Source organism: Poecile atricapillus, chromosome 16 (assembly GCF_030490865.1).
Source record: "Poecile atricapillus isolate bPoeAtr1 chromosome 16, bPoeAtr1.hap1, whole genome shotgun sequence".
Classification (NCBI taxonomy): Eukaryota; Metazoa; Chordata; class Aves; order Passeriformes; family Paridae; genus Poecile; species Poecile atricapillus.
In genome coordinates, this window is record NC_081264.1 from 13,291,678 (window position 1) to 13,307,545 (window position 15,868).

The 15,868-nt window shown below is 52.3% G+C and overlaps 1 protein-coding gene across 2 annotated transcripts in view; it reads right to left on the minus strand.

Annotated features, from left to right (window-relative positions):
* Nucleotides 1-2,100: 2,100 nt before the first annotated feature.
* RTN4R (reticulon 4 receptor) overlaps nucleotides 2,101-15,868 on the minus strand; it is a 78,855-nt gene continuing 65,087 nt past the window's right edge. For both annotated transcript variants that reach the window (XM_058851844.1, XM_058851843.1), the window contains exon 2: nucleotides 2,101-4,151. In XM_058851844.1, coding sequence (XP_058707827.1) covers nucleotides 2,725-4,151 — 1,427 coding nt within the window. In that variant the 3' untranslated portion in view covers nucleotides 2,101-2,724. The remainder of the gene's footprint in view (nucleotides 4,152-15,868) is intronic.

Consider the following 15,868-nt stretch of genomic DNA (forward strand, 5'->3'; position numbering starts at 1 on the left):
CCTAGGAACCACTGAAAGCACAGCAGAGCCACGCTCTAGAAAGCGGGAATGGTGTCACTGGGCTGGCAGAGTGCAGCTCCTGCTCCATTCAGGGTAAGTGACAGGAATTCCTCATCTGCTTTGCATTGTGCACAGGGAGCCAAACTCCCTGAGATCCTGCTTTAGGCAGGGCAAGCCCAGCTCCCAGCTCTGCCCTTCAGTTGCTGGGGGAAGGGCCAAAATGGTCTCTTCTTTCTCAATATTTTCCTTTCCAGGCTCATCCTGCATTTTTGCCACCTGGACTGGCTTCCTCATGCCCATGGAGCAGGAATTTGGACCACAAGAGTCACTAATTGCTGTACAAGGAAGTCACACTGAGCCTATGACCCAAACAGGAGGTTCCATGGGAGCCTGTCGCAGCATCCAGCAAATCTTCCAGCTTTTCCATGGGCTTTGGGGTGGTGCTGATCCCGTGACCAAGCTGCTCTCTGCTCTTGAGCTTCAGAGTCCAGTGTAGGTTTGAATCCTTCAAGAGGCTTGATGATGTTTTTTGGGATGAGATGGAGAATGCAGGACCTTGGGAAATCCTTCAGTGCTGGCATGATTGGACAAATCAGAGCAGGAATGTCAGGAAGTGGCTGGTGAGGTCCCAGTCAGTGTCCTGTGAGTGTGGACAAGTGCCCACTAAACTGGGCACACACAGCAGGGCTGGAAGGGCTGGCCAGCTCACCCCAGCACTGTCCCAGCACAGGCACTGATTTCCTGCTCCGTCCTTCTGGCAGGACAATGAATTTGCACCCAAACACACCTGAAGGCTGGATCATGGAGCTGGGCTGGCAGGAATGGGATCTGCTGGGGTCCCAGGGCTGTTCTGCCCAGCTGGGAGAGACAGGCCTGTCCCCATCTCGGTGACACGAGGGAGGTGTTCACTCCCAGGGGTCTGTGCCACACAGGGATGGATTTGGAGACAGATCACAAATGCAGCCCTTTGGGCACTGCCTGTCACTCACCCAGGTGGGAGCTAGCTGTGGCTGAGCTGAGATCCAGCAGCACCCCAGAGTGGGGCACAGACCCTGCACCACAGCAGCCCAGGGTGGGACATTGGCCATACAAGCATCCTCCTGCTTCTCTACTCCTCATGAGCCATCAGGCCTAGAACAAGGCTGGAAGGAAACCATGTCCCTACTGATGCCCTTCAGTCCTGTCTGGCAGTGCCTTCCTCCTCCTGGGAAGCTCAGCACCAGTCCCAGTGCTGGGAAGCCCAAGGGCTGGTGCAGCCTGGAGCCCCCCAGTTTGACTTCCACACATAATCCTGGAATGCACATTCCCATGGGACTGGGCCATTCCCCTTCTCTGACCCCCATCCCCTTCCAGCTGTGTGTGACAGGCTGCTCCTGCCTTCAGAGACCTCCAAACACCAGCAGGAGAGAGTGGCACAGCAGAATCTCTGTGGAAAAGCAACAGAGGAAAAGCAACGAGAGGAAAAGCAGCCTCCTGGGAAGCTCCGTGCCCAACCCTTCCTAGCTTGGCCCAGGGGGAGGCTGCAGTGCCAGGAGGGCACAGCCAGCTCCACTTTATGGTGCACTGGGTCCCATGGGGTGGCACACACCCCAATGGTTTATTTTCTCAGCATCCCAAGGTCCCCCTGGAGATGAAGCCACTGGCACGGTGACTCCAGGGATGGGCATCTGAGCTGTGTTTCTGGGGAGGTCCCCCCTGTTTCCTAAATCCCAGTGCTGCTCCACTCAGGACCTACCACAGGGCCAAGCTCATCTGTGCAGAGCAGGAGAAAAATGGCCCTGCCCAAATCTTGGGATTGTTCCTGACATTCCTCTACCCCAGCTCCGAGGGGCTGGGCCAGCGTTTCCTGCTCTTCTGATCATCCTGGAACCTGAATGATGCCAGGAGAAGGTGGGACGCTTTGAAGGGAAACAGGAGCATGAGCAGAGCATGTTTCACACAACCAAACCCTTTGTTGGCACCAGTTAAAGGTTGCATAACCATCCAAAAATGCCTTATTTATCACTGTGGTGTTAAATGCTCAGATCACACTCCACATCCTTTTAAATCTTCATCTTTTTAGCTGCTCTGAGTCCTTCACCCCTCGCAGATGACAACCACTTAGGAAAAAGAAATCTTTATTTTATAGTCTTTTTTGTATACTTGTACACAAGTAAAATAAAATGCATATCTATATATACTGCAATCTTGTGAAGGGGAAGGCAGCATTCTTTAACAAATGCTGCCCGTAAACGTGGTGTGAAGGATGGAATGGAGATGGAAAAACTGCAAGAGTCATCAACATAGGATTAAAACAGCATCAAATCCATTACCTCTGCAAATGGAAACCTGCAACATTGTTCAGTGTGATGGCAAGTTACAAACAGATTTTAGACATTCTTTTCAGAGCATTTCTTACACTTCTTTTTTTTTTTTCTTTTTTCCTGTAAATAAACCATGTTTCTTTACCATCTGGTGTAGCAAAAGCTGCTTTGTGGGCAAGTGCAGTTCTGAAGACCAAAGGTATAATTCACAGGTTTCAGGACAAATAAATTATGTACATCTCAGTATTTGTCTTTTTTTGTTTTGTTTTGTGTTTGTTTGTTTTAATAAAGGCATCCAGTTAAGTTTTGTGTAACAAAGCTTTCTCAGGGCAGATGGGAGTCCTGCTTTTGTTTGCAACATTTATGGAGGTCAGCAAAAGTCGAGTATTAAAGTGTCATCAACCCAGGAAAAGAGTTAATTTTAGCAGAATAACAGTAAGCTCCACACCAAGGGGGGGATCAAAAGGCTTAGGCTGAGCTGTAACGTGGAGCTGTTCCCCTGCTGGGTGAGGCGGCACTGGGCCTTTGATCTGTTCTTTTTAGAGCAGCCCTGCCTCTTTTTGGTTGGGACTGTGGAAGGTTCAATGGGCTCTAGAAATTCGGGTCTCAACTTGGTCAAAGGAGGGTCTACAATGCTGGGGAAGGTCCCAAAGGGGGAATCGTTTATCTGCTTGTTGCTGCCATTTTTGGAAGGGTCCGTCTCCATGTACTTGGGCCTGGACATGTTCTCCTTCTCCTTGAGGTGGTTGTTGGACGAGCGGCTGCTGTGGGAGGAGGGCCCTGACTTGCCCTTAGCCTCATAAATAAAAGACTTGTCCATCTCGGGCTGGCAGCACTTGGAGGAGCCGTCGTGGGAGCCCAGCGGGGGCAGCCCCGTCGGGAGCTTCCCCAGCCTGGTTTTAGTGCTGAAAACGCTGGTGCGGATCTGGTTGAAGGAGTCCACGCAGCTGTCCAGGTCAGAGCTCTGCAGCCGCTTCAGGTCCCGCCCTGCCAGGCGAGGGGGCAGGTGACACTCCAGCTCTGAGGAGGAGCCCTTGAACTGCTTAAACCAATTCCAGAGCGAGCGGGCCTGGCAGTCGCAGATCCACTGGTTGCCATTGAGGCGCAGGTACTGCAGGGACACCAGGGGGGCCATGGTGTCCCCCGTCAGCACGGTCAGGTTGTTGTTGAACAGGTACAAGGTCATCACCTTGCCCAGGTCGTGGAACGCGCGCCGGTGCACCAGGCTCACCCTGTTCTGGTGCAGCAGCAGCCGGTCGAGGTTGATCAGCCCGCGGAAGACGTTCTCCGACAAGCTCTTGATTTTGTTCCCGTGCAAAAACAGGTACGTGAGGTTTGCCAGGTCGATGAAAGTGTCGTCCAGCAGGATCTGGAGGTTATTATCCTGAAGGTAGAGGTACTGCAAGGAGAACAGCCCTCGGAAAAGCCCCGTGGAGAGCTCCAGGAGCCCGCAGCGATCCAGGTGTAGGGTGTGGAGGTGCACGAGCCCCCGGAAGGTGACGGGGTTGATGGATTTCAGGTTCGTGTTGTCGCTGAGGTCCAGCTCCTCCAGTTTGGTGAGCCCGTAGAAGGCCCCGGGCTCGATGAGGCTGATGTTGTTGGAGTGGATCCACAGGATGGTCATGTTGCGGCAGGAGGTGAAGCTGGTGGCCCTCACCAGCGTTATCCGGTTGTTGTGCAGGAAGATGCGCTGGCTCTGGATGGGGATCTCCGTGGGGATGGCTGTCAGCCCCTGCTGCTGGCAGCTGATGGTGATCTTGGGTTCACTGTAGCATACACAGGCCCCGGGGCAGGACTCCACTTCTGATGGGATGTTCAAGCAAAGCACCAAAATCAGCAGTCTGCTTCCTGAGGAATGACAGAAATAGGGTGGGAATTAGGCAGGGTCACGGAGAGAGCTTCTCTTTGCAGAGGAGCCTGCAATTCCCCCTCTGAGTCCGGCACCACCAACCACAAACAGATGCCAGGGCAGGCAGCGATTAAAATGCAGGATTACAAATGGGACTCTGCCACTCAACTCAAGAGCTTAAATCAGTGTACACTTGTAGAGATGGAGTCCCAGCACCTCGTCTGCCCTGCACCCTCAGGAGGTGAAAGAGAGGGATCAACACTTTGGATTTGCATGTCCAACATCAGCCCTGTTCCCAATATCTTACCTGTGAGCAAAGGGAACAAATTCTGTGGCATTTCCCTCTGCCATGGGCATGCCTGGCACAGCTCAGCCACTGGAAAAGCACCAGGGATGTACCAGGAAAGTCCAAATCCCATCCCAGCAGTGCCACCAGCTCCTCACTTTGCAGGGTCATGGAACAACTCCTCCAAACAAGTAGGTGTCCCCACACTGCTCTCAAAACATACCTGTGACTTTCCACAGATAATTTTGGACTGATTTCATCTTCCTTGGAGAAATAACTGTGAGACATTCCCAGAATAACTTTCAGGTCAGACCTGCCTGGATAAGTCTCAGGGCCAAGAGGATCCTTTCCTTCTTCTGCTCAAAATTTTAAGCCACACATTCCTGTTTCCTCTCTCCCCATATTTTTTCCTTTGAAACTTGTGCAGCCACCAAGGAAGAAGAGGAAACAGCAGGATTTTCCATTGTGCTGTTGTAGGAGAAAGTCCTTTGCAAGGCTTCATTCAGGGACCCCACCAGTGTACAAGGCAGGAACAGATTCCACACGGCCCAAGCATGCTGGCCAGCTCCATGGGGCTGGAATACCCCAGAGAGGAACATTTATTTCCTGGTGGTGCCCACCCACTTCCCCAGGAGCTTGGCTACTCTGGAATCCCAAGGAAGCATTTTGGTTCACCCAGTTCCCCAGCTGGGGAGCTGGGAATGAGCCTGGAGGGAGGGAGGGAGGGGATAGACACCTTCTCCAAAGGGACCTCGAGGGTCCCTGAAGGTCCCACTGAGAGACCTGAGGAGAGCCAGGCTGTTCCCTGCTCCCCTTGGGAAGGGAGGCAGTACCAGCAGTGCTTTCCCAGCAATTAGCAGCCATTAATTAGTCTAATTCCTCCAAACAGGAGATAAAATGAATGGGCAGCAGCCTGAGCAGCGGGAGGCTCCATTTGGGAATGCCACATGTGAGCAGGGACACTGTGACTTCTTCCCAGCTCGTCACAGCACATCTGGCCAAAGGGCACATCCTCCCCATCACTGGGAATCTCCAGCCCAGGGAAAGAGAGGCTTTGCCTCTCTTGTGGGAGGGTTTTGCTGCTGTTGTGGGAGGGTTTTTCCTTTGAAAAACTCAAAACACCATTCCAGAATGTTGGTGCCTCATTAAAATTAAGGGGGAAAAGCAGAGTTCAAAAAGCCAGACAGGAAAGCCCAGCAGTGCAGAATGGGATGAACTGGGGAGACTGGAGCCACATCCAGCCTCGCAAATTCCCAAGGGGGAATCTGAAGGCAGTGGATGCACCTCCCTTAGAGCTTGGCAGATGCTCTTGTGGCAAATAAAACCACATCAAACACCAATAATAACAAATTAAATCACATGGAAACCTCACCAAATATTTACTGAAGGAATAACAATTGGAAAAGCCGAGGTGGGAAAGTCTCTTTCCTGCAAGAACAGGTGGAGATCCCAGGTTTGGGTGTCAGTCTGGTCAGAATGATTCACCATATGTGGTTAATAAATCTGATGTGATCCAATAGGCCAATACAGGCAGGACACTCCCATATATCAAATTCCACAAGGGATAAAAACCCCAGCTCAGCATGCAGAGATAATTGGAGCCTGATGCTATCAGCTGCTGAGCAACCCTGCAAGGCAGAGTTTGAGTGCAGTGTTGTGACACATTTTGGCTGCCTTGTCATGTTTTGACACGTCACGTCCCATTGCATGAAGCACAGAAAAATGAGACAAATGAAACTCCCTGCTGCAGCCATGGCACAGCAAGAGCAGCCTCCTGGGAAATTAAAACAGTGCTGGCGACTCTCTGGCCATCCCTCTGCAGCTGATAATGAAACCCCATGGGCAGAGAAATGGGACTTTCTGGAGCCTCTCTCGGCAGCTCTGTGATTCGGGTGACACCGGAGCAGTGGGAATCACCTCCTCATGCAACACCTCCCACTCCAGCAAACAGCTCAGACTGGGACACTGGGGCAAGGTCCCACTGTCCCCAGACTGCTTCTCCCTGCCACGGCCTGGGGAAAATCCAGCCACAGCCCAGGTGCATCCCACAGCCTCAGGAATAAATGGGAAACAGCAGAAGGAATGCAAAAACCCCTTCCCCAGCGAGAGGAATCACAGTGACATCATTCTGTCCCAGCTCCAGCCAAGGGCACAATAAATCCATGTAAATCCACGTTTACACGAGGAGAGAGGAGAGGACAGGAAGCAGCTGGCAGAGGATGAGCCATGAGCCCTGCCCTGTGCCGCCCATCCCGACAGCTGAGCGGGCACAGGTGATCCACAGGATCTCTCTTGCCGTGGGAAGCTCCTGGGCCAGGCAGCAGGCTCCTGTCCCAGCTCCTGTGGAGTTCTGTGGCTCCAGGGGGAAGGGGCACATCCTGCTCCGCTCCAAGGCTCGAGGCTCGGCTCTCCTGTCCCGCTCCAATGCCCCGGAGGCTGCCAGCAGCAGTGAGTCAGTGGCACTGAGAGCGCTGCCAGCCAGCAGCACCGGGAAATTAATTACAGCAGGGCCAGGCTGTGCGCTTTAATTAGGGACCTGGTGTTCATGAGCTGCTCGGATTAGCTCCTTCCACAGAGACAGTTCCTGTCAATCATCCCCCAAAGCCTTTTTCCAGTGACTTTGCTGCCGTGCAGCTCAGCCGTGTCCTGCCCGATCCACGGCACAGCCCAGCCGCTGTCAGTCCCCAGCCAGGGCAGGGCCAGGGGAAGGGCAGGAGTGGATGAAGCTGTGGGAAGCTAAGGTGACCCTTTAGGCCCCAGCCAGGCTGGGTGTGCTGTGACAGAGACCCCAGGGACCCTGCATGACTTCCCTGCTCCTCCAAAATCCTTCTGCAGTGTCTGGTGTCCAAGCAGCAGCTGTGCCTGGTCTCAGTGTGTCCCAGACCCCATCGGCCACCGAGTGCATTGAGCCACCCAGACCTTGCACTGGTGTATTTTAATTTGTTTTCCTGCAGCACTGGGTTCGGCTCTGGTCATGGGCTCCTTCCTTTTCCAGGAAAAACACCCCCTGCCCTTAGGCCAGGACAGGAGACATTAAAGGGCAGGTTGGACAGGGCTTGGGGCAACCTTGGGCAGTGGAAGGTGTCAGGAGGTGGAATGAGATGAACTTAAAGGTCCTTCCCAACTCAAAGCATTCCAGGATTCTGTGATTCAGGGCTGTCAGGGATGAAGGAGGTCAGAAGGTTCCCTGTCTGCCCATTCCCAGAACATGCCATGCTCAGCTCCCAGTGGGGAGCAGCATCCTCCCTTCACCTTCCAGATAAATCCATCCTGACTTCTGTGTCTGCACTGAGCTCCCACCAACACTGGATGCTGGATCCTCCATCTCCAGCTGGACTCCTTCACCTCAGGACCCATCCCAGTGCCCATCCCTGAGGAAAAGGCTCTTGGAACGACACCTGTCTCCTCCTCTCTTAGCGGAGAAACCATCCCTCTCTCTTTCAGAACACGATTAAAACTTAACTCGAGAGTTCCTGTCAAAAGCAAAACATGAAAGAAATTCCACAACCTGGAACCTTCAGTCCCTCCAAGACTTTGGCTTTGAGTTTAGCATTTGTTCCTCCAGAGCTTTCTTAAAAGCCAGGAAGCTCCTTCAGTGAATCTGCAGCGCGTCCCTTTTGCCATCCCCGAGTGTTGTGACTCATGGAACTGGAAGCAATTAAAGTGGGTCCATTATCTGCCTCTCCGCTGCTCCCCCGGGCCATCGCCTTGTCAAACGTGGCAATTAGAAAGAAAAGGCTCCGGGGACCTCCAGCAGATGCTTTGCAAACTTTTTTTCAGGAGGCCAAAGCGAGCAGCAGTGTGGTGCCGTTTGCAGAGCCACGGCCTCTCCCCGCTGCTCTGCTCCCGTTTCCATTGATTTGGAGATATTCTAATGTGGCTTTCCTGCAGAGGAGGGTCAATAATCATCTGAATTCTCTCCTGCTCGGACATAAAGGGAGCACTTTACAATACAAAGCCTTTTGCTGATGCACACAGCGTTTTGCCTTTGTTTATAGTAGGGACACACTGGAGCTGCCGAATTCCCCGCTCAGAGTGGGCATCCTTTGAAATTCCACGGGCATCCTTTGAAATTCCAGGGGCATCCTTTGAAATTCCGCTCTTGGCTGCTCCTGGTGCCTCCTGCTTTGTCCTGTGGCCAAAGGTGGGGCTGTGCCTGTGCCACGGGGAAGAGGGCAGCGCTTTGATGCGTTCCAGGTGGAGGTGAATGGAGAGGTCAGTGAGGAAGGGCGATGGACTCGGTGTAGTCTGGAGGTTCCCTCCCTTCTGCAGCGGAGAGGAAGGATGGAGCATGATGGTGCAGCTGGAGCGACTCCAGCTGGGAGGAGAGGATGGGGTGAAGCTTTGCCACCATAAACACCTGGGACAGGCACCAGAGTCACAGCTGTGGGGCAAAGCAGGTCCCTGCTACCCTCAGGCAGCTGCAGCACAACATTCTGGGGCCAAAGCAGGTCCCGAGGCACCTCTGCATCTCGGTGGGGATTTTGGGTGTCAGACACTCCTCTTAGGTGGGACAATCAGCAAGGTCACTGGGGTGGGTGAGTTCTGGGGCTCTGAATCACTCCATGTCCAGGGGCTGGAGCTCGAGCCCCAGCTCACACCAGAACAGCGGTGATGAATCCCAGTGGACTAAAAATAGAGAGCTAATTCCCTCTGGGACATCCTTGGAGGCCTGAGGCAGCAGGAATGGTGCAAGCAGGTTTGGCACAGCTCTGTGTGAGACCTGTGCCAGCCCTACCTGGAGCTGCTGGGATGTGAGCAGCAGTAGGGGCAGCAATTTAGGCACCTGAACCCCAGCCCTGACTTGTCCCTGATCCCACATCCTCTGAGACTGCATCCAGACCAATTAACCTGGGGACTGAGGTGCTCTTCCTTGCCTTTGGCAGCACAGCCCCTCTGGAACATCCAGGCTGTGCCCTAAACGGGGTTTGAGCAGGGAAAATCCCAGCTATGGTCAGGGCTGAAAGGTCATTTCTGTAATGCATCCCGGCAGGGAGGCAGGCAGTGGATGTGCCATCTCCTCACTTCTGGTGTTCATCTTTTCCTCTTAAATCACACTCCCTTAATGCAATTTTTGGACTTAATATTGCAGGGATATTTTGAAGTGAAGAAGGTAAAAACGAGTTATATCTTGTGCAATTCTTCCACTCCATCCTCCCAAACCTCCAGGGAGTTTGAACACTGATTCTTCAGCATCGCTGGGGGCTGAGCTCCACAGCTCATTCCAGGAGCTCAGGGCAGAACAAACCTCCCCTGGGACAGCTCCATCCTTCCCTTGGATGTGCCAAAACAGCTCCCACATGTGGGGCTCCCCATCCCTGCCAGTGGCTCTCCCTCACTCCCAAAATTTTGGCAGCAGCCTGGATTTAGCCTAAAAACATTTGGTCAGGGTTATGCTTTTGGTGCTTTGCCAGCATCTCCCTCAGCAGCAGCAGGGAGAGGAAGGAGAAGGGGAGAGTGAACAGTTTGCATTTCAGCCCATTTGAATGAGAACTCGACAAGGAGCAGAGAAATTAAAGTTTCTTCTGTAGCCAGAGGGTTTTTATCCTGCTGAATTCCCAAGGCTTGCTGCAAGGCACAGAGGTGTGAGAGCTGCTCAGAGAAAAGGTCACCAGAACCCTTCTGAGGGGAAATACCATGGGAGTCATCAGGGCCCAGGTTAACAATAACAATTATCAATTATTACAGCCCAGGAGTGCCCTGGGAGGCCAGGGAATGGGCAAAGTCCTGATTCCAATAAAAGAAGGTGAGAAGATCTGCAGGGAGCCAGGCCAGGGACATTTGGGCTGGCCTGAGGTGGGATCCAGGAGCAGACAGGGGTGGGAATGCAGCTCTAAATAGTGGGAGCCTTTCCCTGGCACCTTCTCTAACCAAGCCCTGGGCAAACAGTGGCCTGAGGCAGAGCTTCCATGGAATAAAACCTTCCTTCCCCTCTTGGGGATTCCAAGTTCTAGGAGCCTGTAGGAATGCTGCTCCAGACGTTTTTGCTGTACTCCACAGCTTTTTCTCTTCACTGCTGGGGTGGGAGGGCAGTACTTGGGGTGCAGGGGCAGCCTCGACCATGGCAGAGGTGCAGATGGAATTGGGCAGAGGTTTAGGTGGAATTCTGCAGAAGTTCAGATGGAAAATTGCAAAGGATTAGAAGGAGTTTTGTAGGGGTTCAGAGGGACCATGGCAGAGGTTTAGATGGAATTTTCCAGGTGTTTAGATGGAATTCTGCAGAGGTTCAGATGGAATTCTGCAGAGGTTCAGATGGAATTCTGCAGAGGTTCAGATGGAATTTTGAAGAGGTTCAGATGGAATTCTGCAGAGGTTCAGATGGAGTTTGGCAGAGGTTCAGATGGACATCTGAGGAGATTTAGATGGACTTTGCAGAGGTTTGGATGGACTATTGCAGAGATTCAGATGGAATTTTGCACAGATTTAGATGGACAGCTGCAGAGGTTTAAACAAACTTATGCAGGGGTTCAGAAGGACTTTTACAGAAGTTCCACAGATTCTCTAGAAATTCCATTTTAATACCTCCCTTCCCTCACAGGGAACAATAAATAAGGACTTGGCGAACCCCACACAGATTAAAGATGGTATTTAAAATTATTTTCATGAAATCAGGAATAATATTTGAGGTTCTTAAGCACTGAAAACCTGACCTAGTTATCCCTCTTTCCTATGGATATGCACTGGAAAATCCTATGGATACAGCAGTCCATTTTGCAGTGAGTGCTCCTGCCAGTGCTGTGCTCTGCCCCTCATCTGGTGGGGCTCTCCCTGCCAGGTCAATCAGCACAAGGAGAATTTTCAGCTGTTCTCATGTAATACAGAACAAATCTGCATGGTTGCCACCTGTCCTCTTTCCATTTGTGGCACATCTGGCAGGGGAAAGCTCCTGACCTTTTAAACAGAGAAGATTATGAAGTGAAACATGGAGAATTCCTGTGGAAAAGACTCTTAGGTGGGTTTATTCCAGTCCTGGGCTTGACACAGTCCAACCCTGGTCCTCTCTTGCAGACAGTGCAGGTCTCAGATGCTGCTGGCCCATCCAAACTCCCAGTGGTCCCCTTTACCTCCTCAGAACTGGTTTCCCCCCTTGATGTAGGAGCTCCTCAGGGTGTGATCATGTCTGGAGCTGGAATAACCACGGATATGTCCAGCTCTCCTGAACACACAGCTCAAAGTCTTGTCCTGGTGTCCTCTCCACCAGTGTGACACCACAGAGCCCCAGCACGGCAGCAGCAGGCTCTGGACTCTATGGAGCACATGGGATTTGTGGGGATTTGGCTCAGAGCAGGTGACTTTGACTTGATCTTTTGCTAGGTACCAAATTTCACAGCGACAGAGGGATGAGAGGGCAAAATCTCCTGGAGATGCACAGAGCAGGGGCCGGCTGTGCCAAAGGCAGGGACCCAAGGCTGTGGGAGTTGGATGAGAGGCAGAAAATGCCCAGTGCCCAAAGGGAAGGTGAAAACATGTGGCCTGGAATGTGCATGTAGACAGCTTGAGGCACTCCTGGGAAAAATGGGCACGAAAAGGGGAAGAGAACAGGCAGGAAGGCTGCAGGACAGGAGGAGATCCCTGAAAGCCTGCAGGCACTTGCTGAGCTCTCCAAATCCCACTGAATTAATCTGGGAGAGCAGCTCTGAGTAGCTGCTGTGATCCTGATCCACTTCCCAGGGCTGCACTGGGCACCTGCCAGGCTAGGCCTGGCCACACCGAGCACAGGGAGCTGAGGAGGAGGAGGAGGAGGAAGGGCTCCTTCCTTACAGCCTGGGATAACCAGATGGTTTGGAAGTAATTCATCTTTAAGGTGTCTTCCCACCCAAACCATTCCAGGGTTATATGAAATGTCACAGCTGCACTTTCTCCAAGTGACAGCCACCAACAGCCATGGTATTGTCACAGCTGTCAGAGGATTATGGAATGGTTTGGGCGGGGAAGACCTTAAATCCCATCCAATCCCACCCCTGCCATGGGCAGGGACACCTCCCACTGGTTGCTCCCAGCCCCAGTGTCCAGCCTGGCCTTGGACCCTTCCAGAGATCCAGGCGCAGCCCCAGCTGCTCTGGGCACCCTGTGCCAGGGCCTGCTCACCCTCCCAGGGAAGGATTTTTTCCCCAAATCTGTCCCTGTCCTGCTGCCTTTTGCCAAGAGTCCCATGGCCAAAACCTGCACCCAGCCCAGTAAAGCCAAGCCCAGCAGATCCCAAAGAATGAGACCAGAAAAACTGTTCCTCATTTCAGCACTGCATTGGTGCCACCTCATCCTGAGTGGTCCCAATCCTCACTCCCATCCTCTCCAGATGGGATGCATCCAGAGCAGTGCACGAGCAGGATCATGTGTGATCCTGCCACCATTCCATCCCCACGCTGGGAAGAATGAAGTGACAAAATATTCACTGTGAATCACAAGCAGCTCCTCCAGAAGTTGGGATTATCTGTGCCATATCTGTGAAAAATCAGGGATAAACAGGTGTTGAAAGGAAGGAAACACGGGTTCCTGTGATGATTTAGGTCTCCCATGGGCCACAAAGAACTTCAAGAATGCTTCAAAACCTTCTCAGGAAGAAGGAGAGATTCCTGCAGCTCCAAACCTGGCGTTGGTGGCTGCTCTGGTTGTGAATGACTCAGGGAGAGGAGAGGTGAAGCTCCAGATGGAATTTACACCTGCTCCTCCCCAGCCATCTGGGACTGCACCCCCTGCCAGCTGCAAATCCCACCCCCACAGCTTCTGGAAAAGCCCCCTTGCCCAAGGCAGCATTTTCCTTTGTTTTCCTCTAAAATAACATTATCTCAGTTTTTGCTCACAGCCCAGCATCTGCATCATGTGGAGTGCAGGGATGAAGTTTAGGAGAGAGCCTGGAAGGGACAGTTGTTCTAAACATCCCCTATGGCCTCAGTTTGGTTGTGTGTGTGGATGCAGAGTGAGCAAACGGCCCCAGGCAGGACAGGAAGGGGGAGAACATTCCAACTCCAACCTTAGCCACAGCCCCATTCCCGAGAACAGCTGGAAATGGCCACAGGAGAGAGCAGACATGGGACTGGAGATCAGATTTCTCTGCCCTGCTCACACCTTGTTCCCCTTGCCGAGCCTGGAGGACCAGAGCCTTGCCATGATCTGTGAGGTCTCTACCTGAACGTGGCCTTCAGCAGGCTCAGGACATTCCTCATCCCTCTGGGACACACAGCCCCTCCAGCCTCCAGGGCCATGCTCACCCTCTCCCTCCTTTCCCCTTTCCCCTCAGCATCTCTCCCAGCTCCTGGCACACACCCCTGGCTCGTCCTTTCATTCCCAGATGAAGCTGGGACTGGTTTTTGGTGAGTGTGTCTCAGGTGAGTGCAGCTCACTCAGCCACTCTCCCGAGGTGAGGAGCAGGACACCCACAGCTCTACAGACAAACTCATTCCTCTGAAATGTGCAGCTCTGTGAAGCCAAGCTGAACAAGGACACAACAGGCTGCTCATGATACAGCTTCCTGCTTTCCTGGAAATCGGGAAGTGAGCAATGGGGAAAGGATCCTGCAGCCCAGCAGGGTCTGAGCCCCTGGTGCTGGGCTGAGCTGCCCTCACCTCATGCCCACCCTGAGATCCCACAGAATTCCACCAGGAGTTCACACCACATTTCCATGCCCAAAGTCCTCAGTTCAAGGTCTTATTGCAGGCAGAGAAATGAGAGCCCCCTCCTGCTTTTCTTTCCAGGCGGATAAAAGCTCCTGTTCCGCCTGCAGCCTCCCCTCTTCCCTGTGTCCATCCATTTCCCCACTACAGGGCCATAATGTCCATAATCACCTGTTCTCCAACGTGGCCTTAAATCAGTTTTAGACCTGGAGCTCCCAGGCTGCCGGAGAGGCCCCCATTCCCTGCTCCCAGACGGATGGCCGGGCACCTGGCTGGATTTAGATCCTTGTTTCCCTGCTGCCAGCCTCCCAGGCACTTGTACTTGCTCTGCATTAGAGCCCAGCCTTCAGCTTTATCTGTCAGGGCAGAATCCCAGTCAGCCAGTCAAAATCCCTGCCAACTTCACAGCCAGTCATTTATAGATGTTTTCCAGATCATTCATGAAAATAGGGAAATCCAGCAGGGTGGAAGCTGAACCCTGCAAAGCTCCTGTGCAAGCAGCTTGTTCTGCACTGATCCTCCACCAACAATCGCATTTTGAGGGCTTTAAGTTTCCTGGTTCTTAATCCATTTAATAACTGCCCATTGATTCCATAGACAGGATATTCTCCACCAAGGAAATCAAGTGCCTGACATAAATCTGAATTTATTATGATAATCCAGATCCATGAGCAGAGGCTGGGGGAATTTGTGCACATCTCATCCACCAGGACATTGGTCCAAGCCCAGGGCTTGCTTACATCAAGGTGACACCATCAATAAATAATTGTGACATCAATATCTTTAAAAAGGATGTTAGAATAAAAAAAAAAAAAAAAAAAAAAGACAACTGGGTTTAGAAAAAAAAAATCTGGGAAATATAGTAGTGGAAATTATTGGTATTTCATGGAATTGTGGAAAGGCTGGAAAAGCCCTCTAAGATTTCCAAGTCCAAGTGTCAACCCAGTGCCATTGAACCACATCCCCAAGTGCCACAGGCACATGTTTCTGGAGCACTCCAGGGATGGTGACTCCCTGACAGCACGATTCAGTGCTTTTCCAGGTATTTTTCTCTCTATTTCTATCCCTTTATCCTTTATCCTAGCCAGATCCTTAGCTCTGTTAATATCTCCTCTTTCTCCACAGCACAGATCCCGAGCTGAGCAGCCTCTCCTCACCTCTGGGGCTTTCACACTTGCTGCTTCCAACCTTCCCTGGCCTTCCCTGCCTCTGGGAATTCTCTGATTTTCAGGTTTATAAGGAATTTATAAGAACCAGGATCTGGTCAGCAAGTTCTGGCCATGCTCCCATACACACTCATTAGCAAGGGGCTGGAGCATCCATCCATGGGTTATTGTCCATAAACCATCCTGGTGGGTGGGCTCTCCTCCCAGCAGGGCACCCCTCTCCACAGACAAGTTGTTCAAGCAGGATCATTGCAGAGGAAAGAAAAGATTTCCTTAAATAGGAACAGCATTTTCTCCTTTCCATGGGAGCTGTTCGTCACCAGGCCTGGGTGTTCCTGTCACCCCACCACGCCCTGGTGGCACGGCCACCTCTCCTTCCTCTTCCACACCAAGCACACAGGGTCAGGCTGTCCCTGAGCGCAGTCCCTGGGGCTCATTTCGTAATTGAAAGAACCAAACCACCAATTTGATTGAAGACAATCACCACAGCCAGGCTCTGCAAATGTCCAGGGGGAATTGTCACCCTGCAGGTCCCTCCCTCTAGCAGAGCCCTTCCCGAGCAGCAGGGCTCACTTCCCATAAGTGCCTGTTAATATTTCATGGCACTAAGTGAATTGCTTTCCGTTTCATTTGCCATCTTTGTTTAATTCACC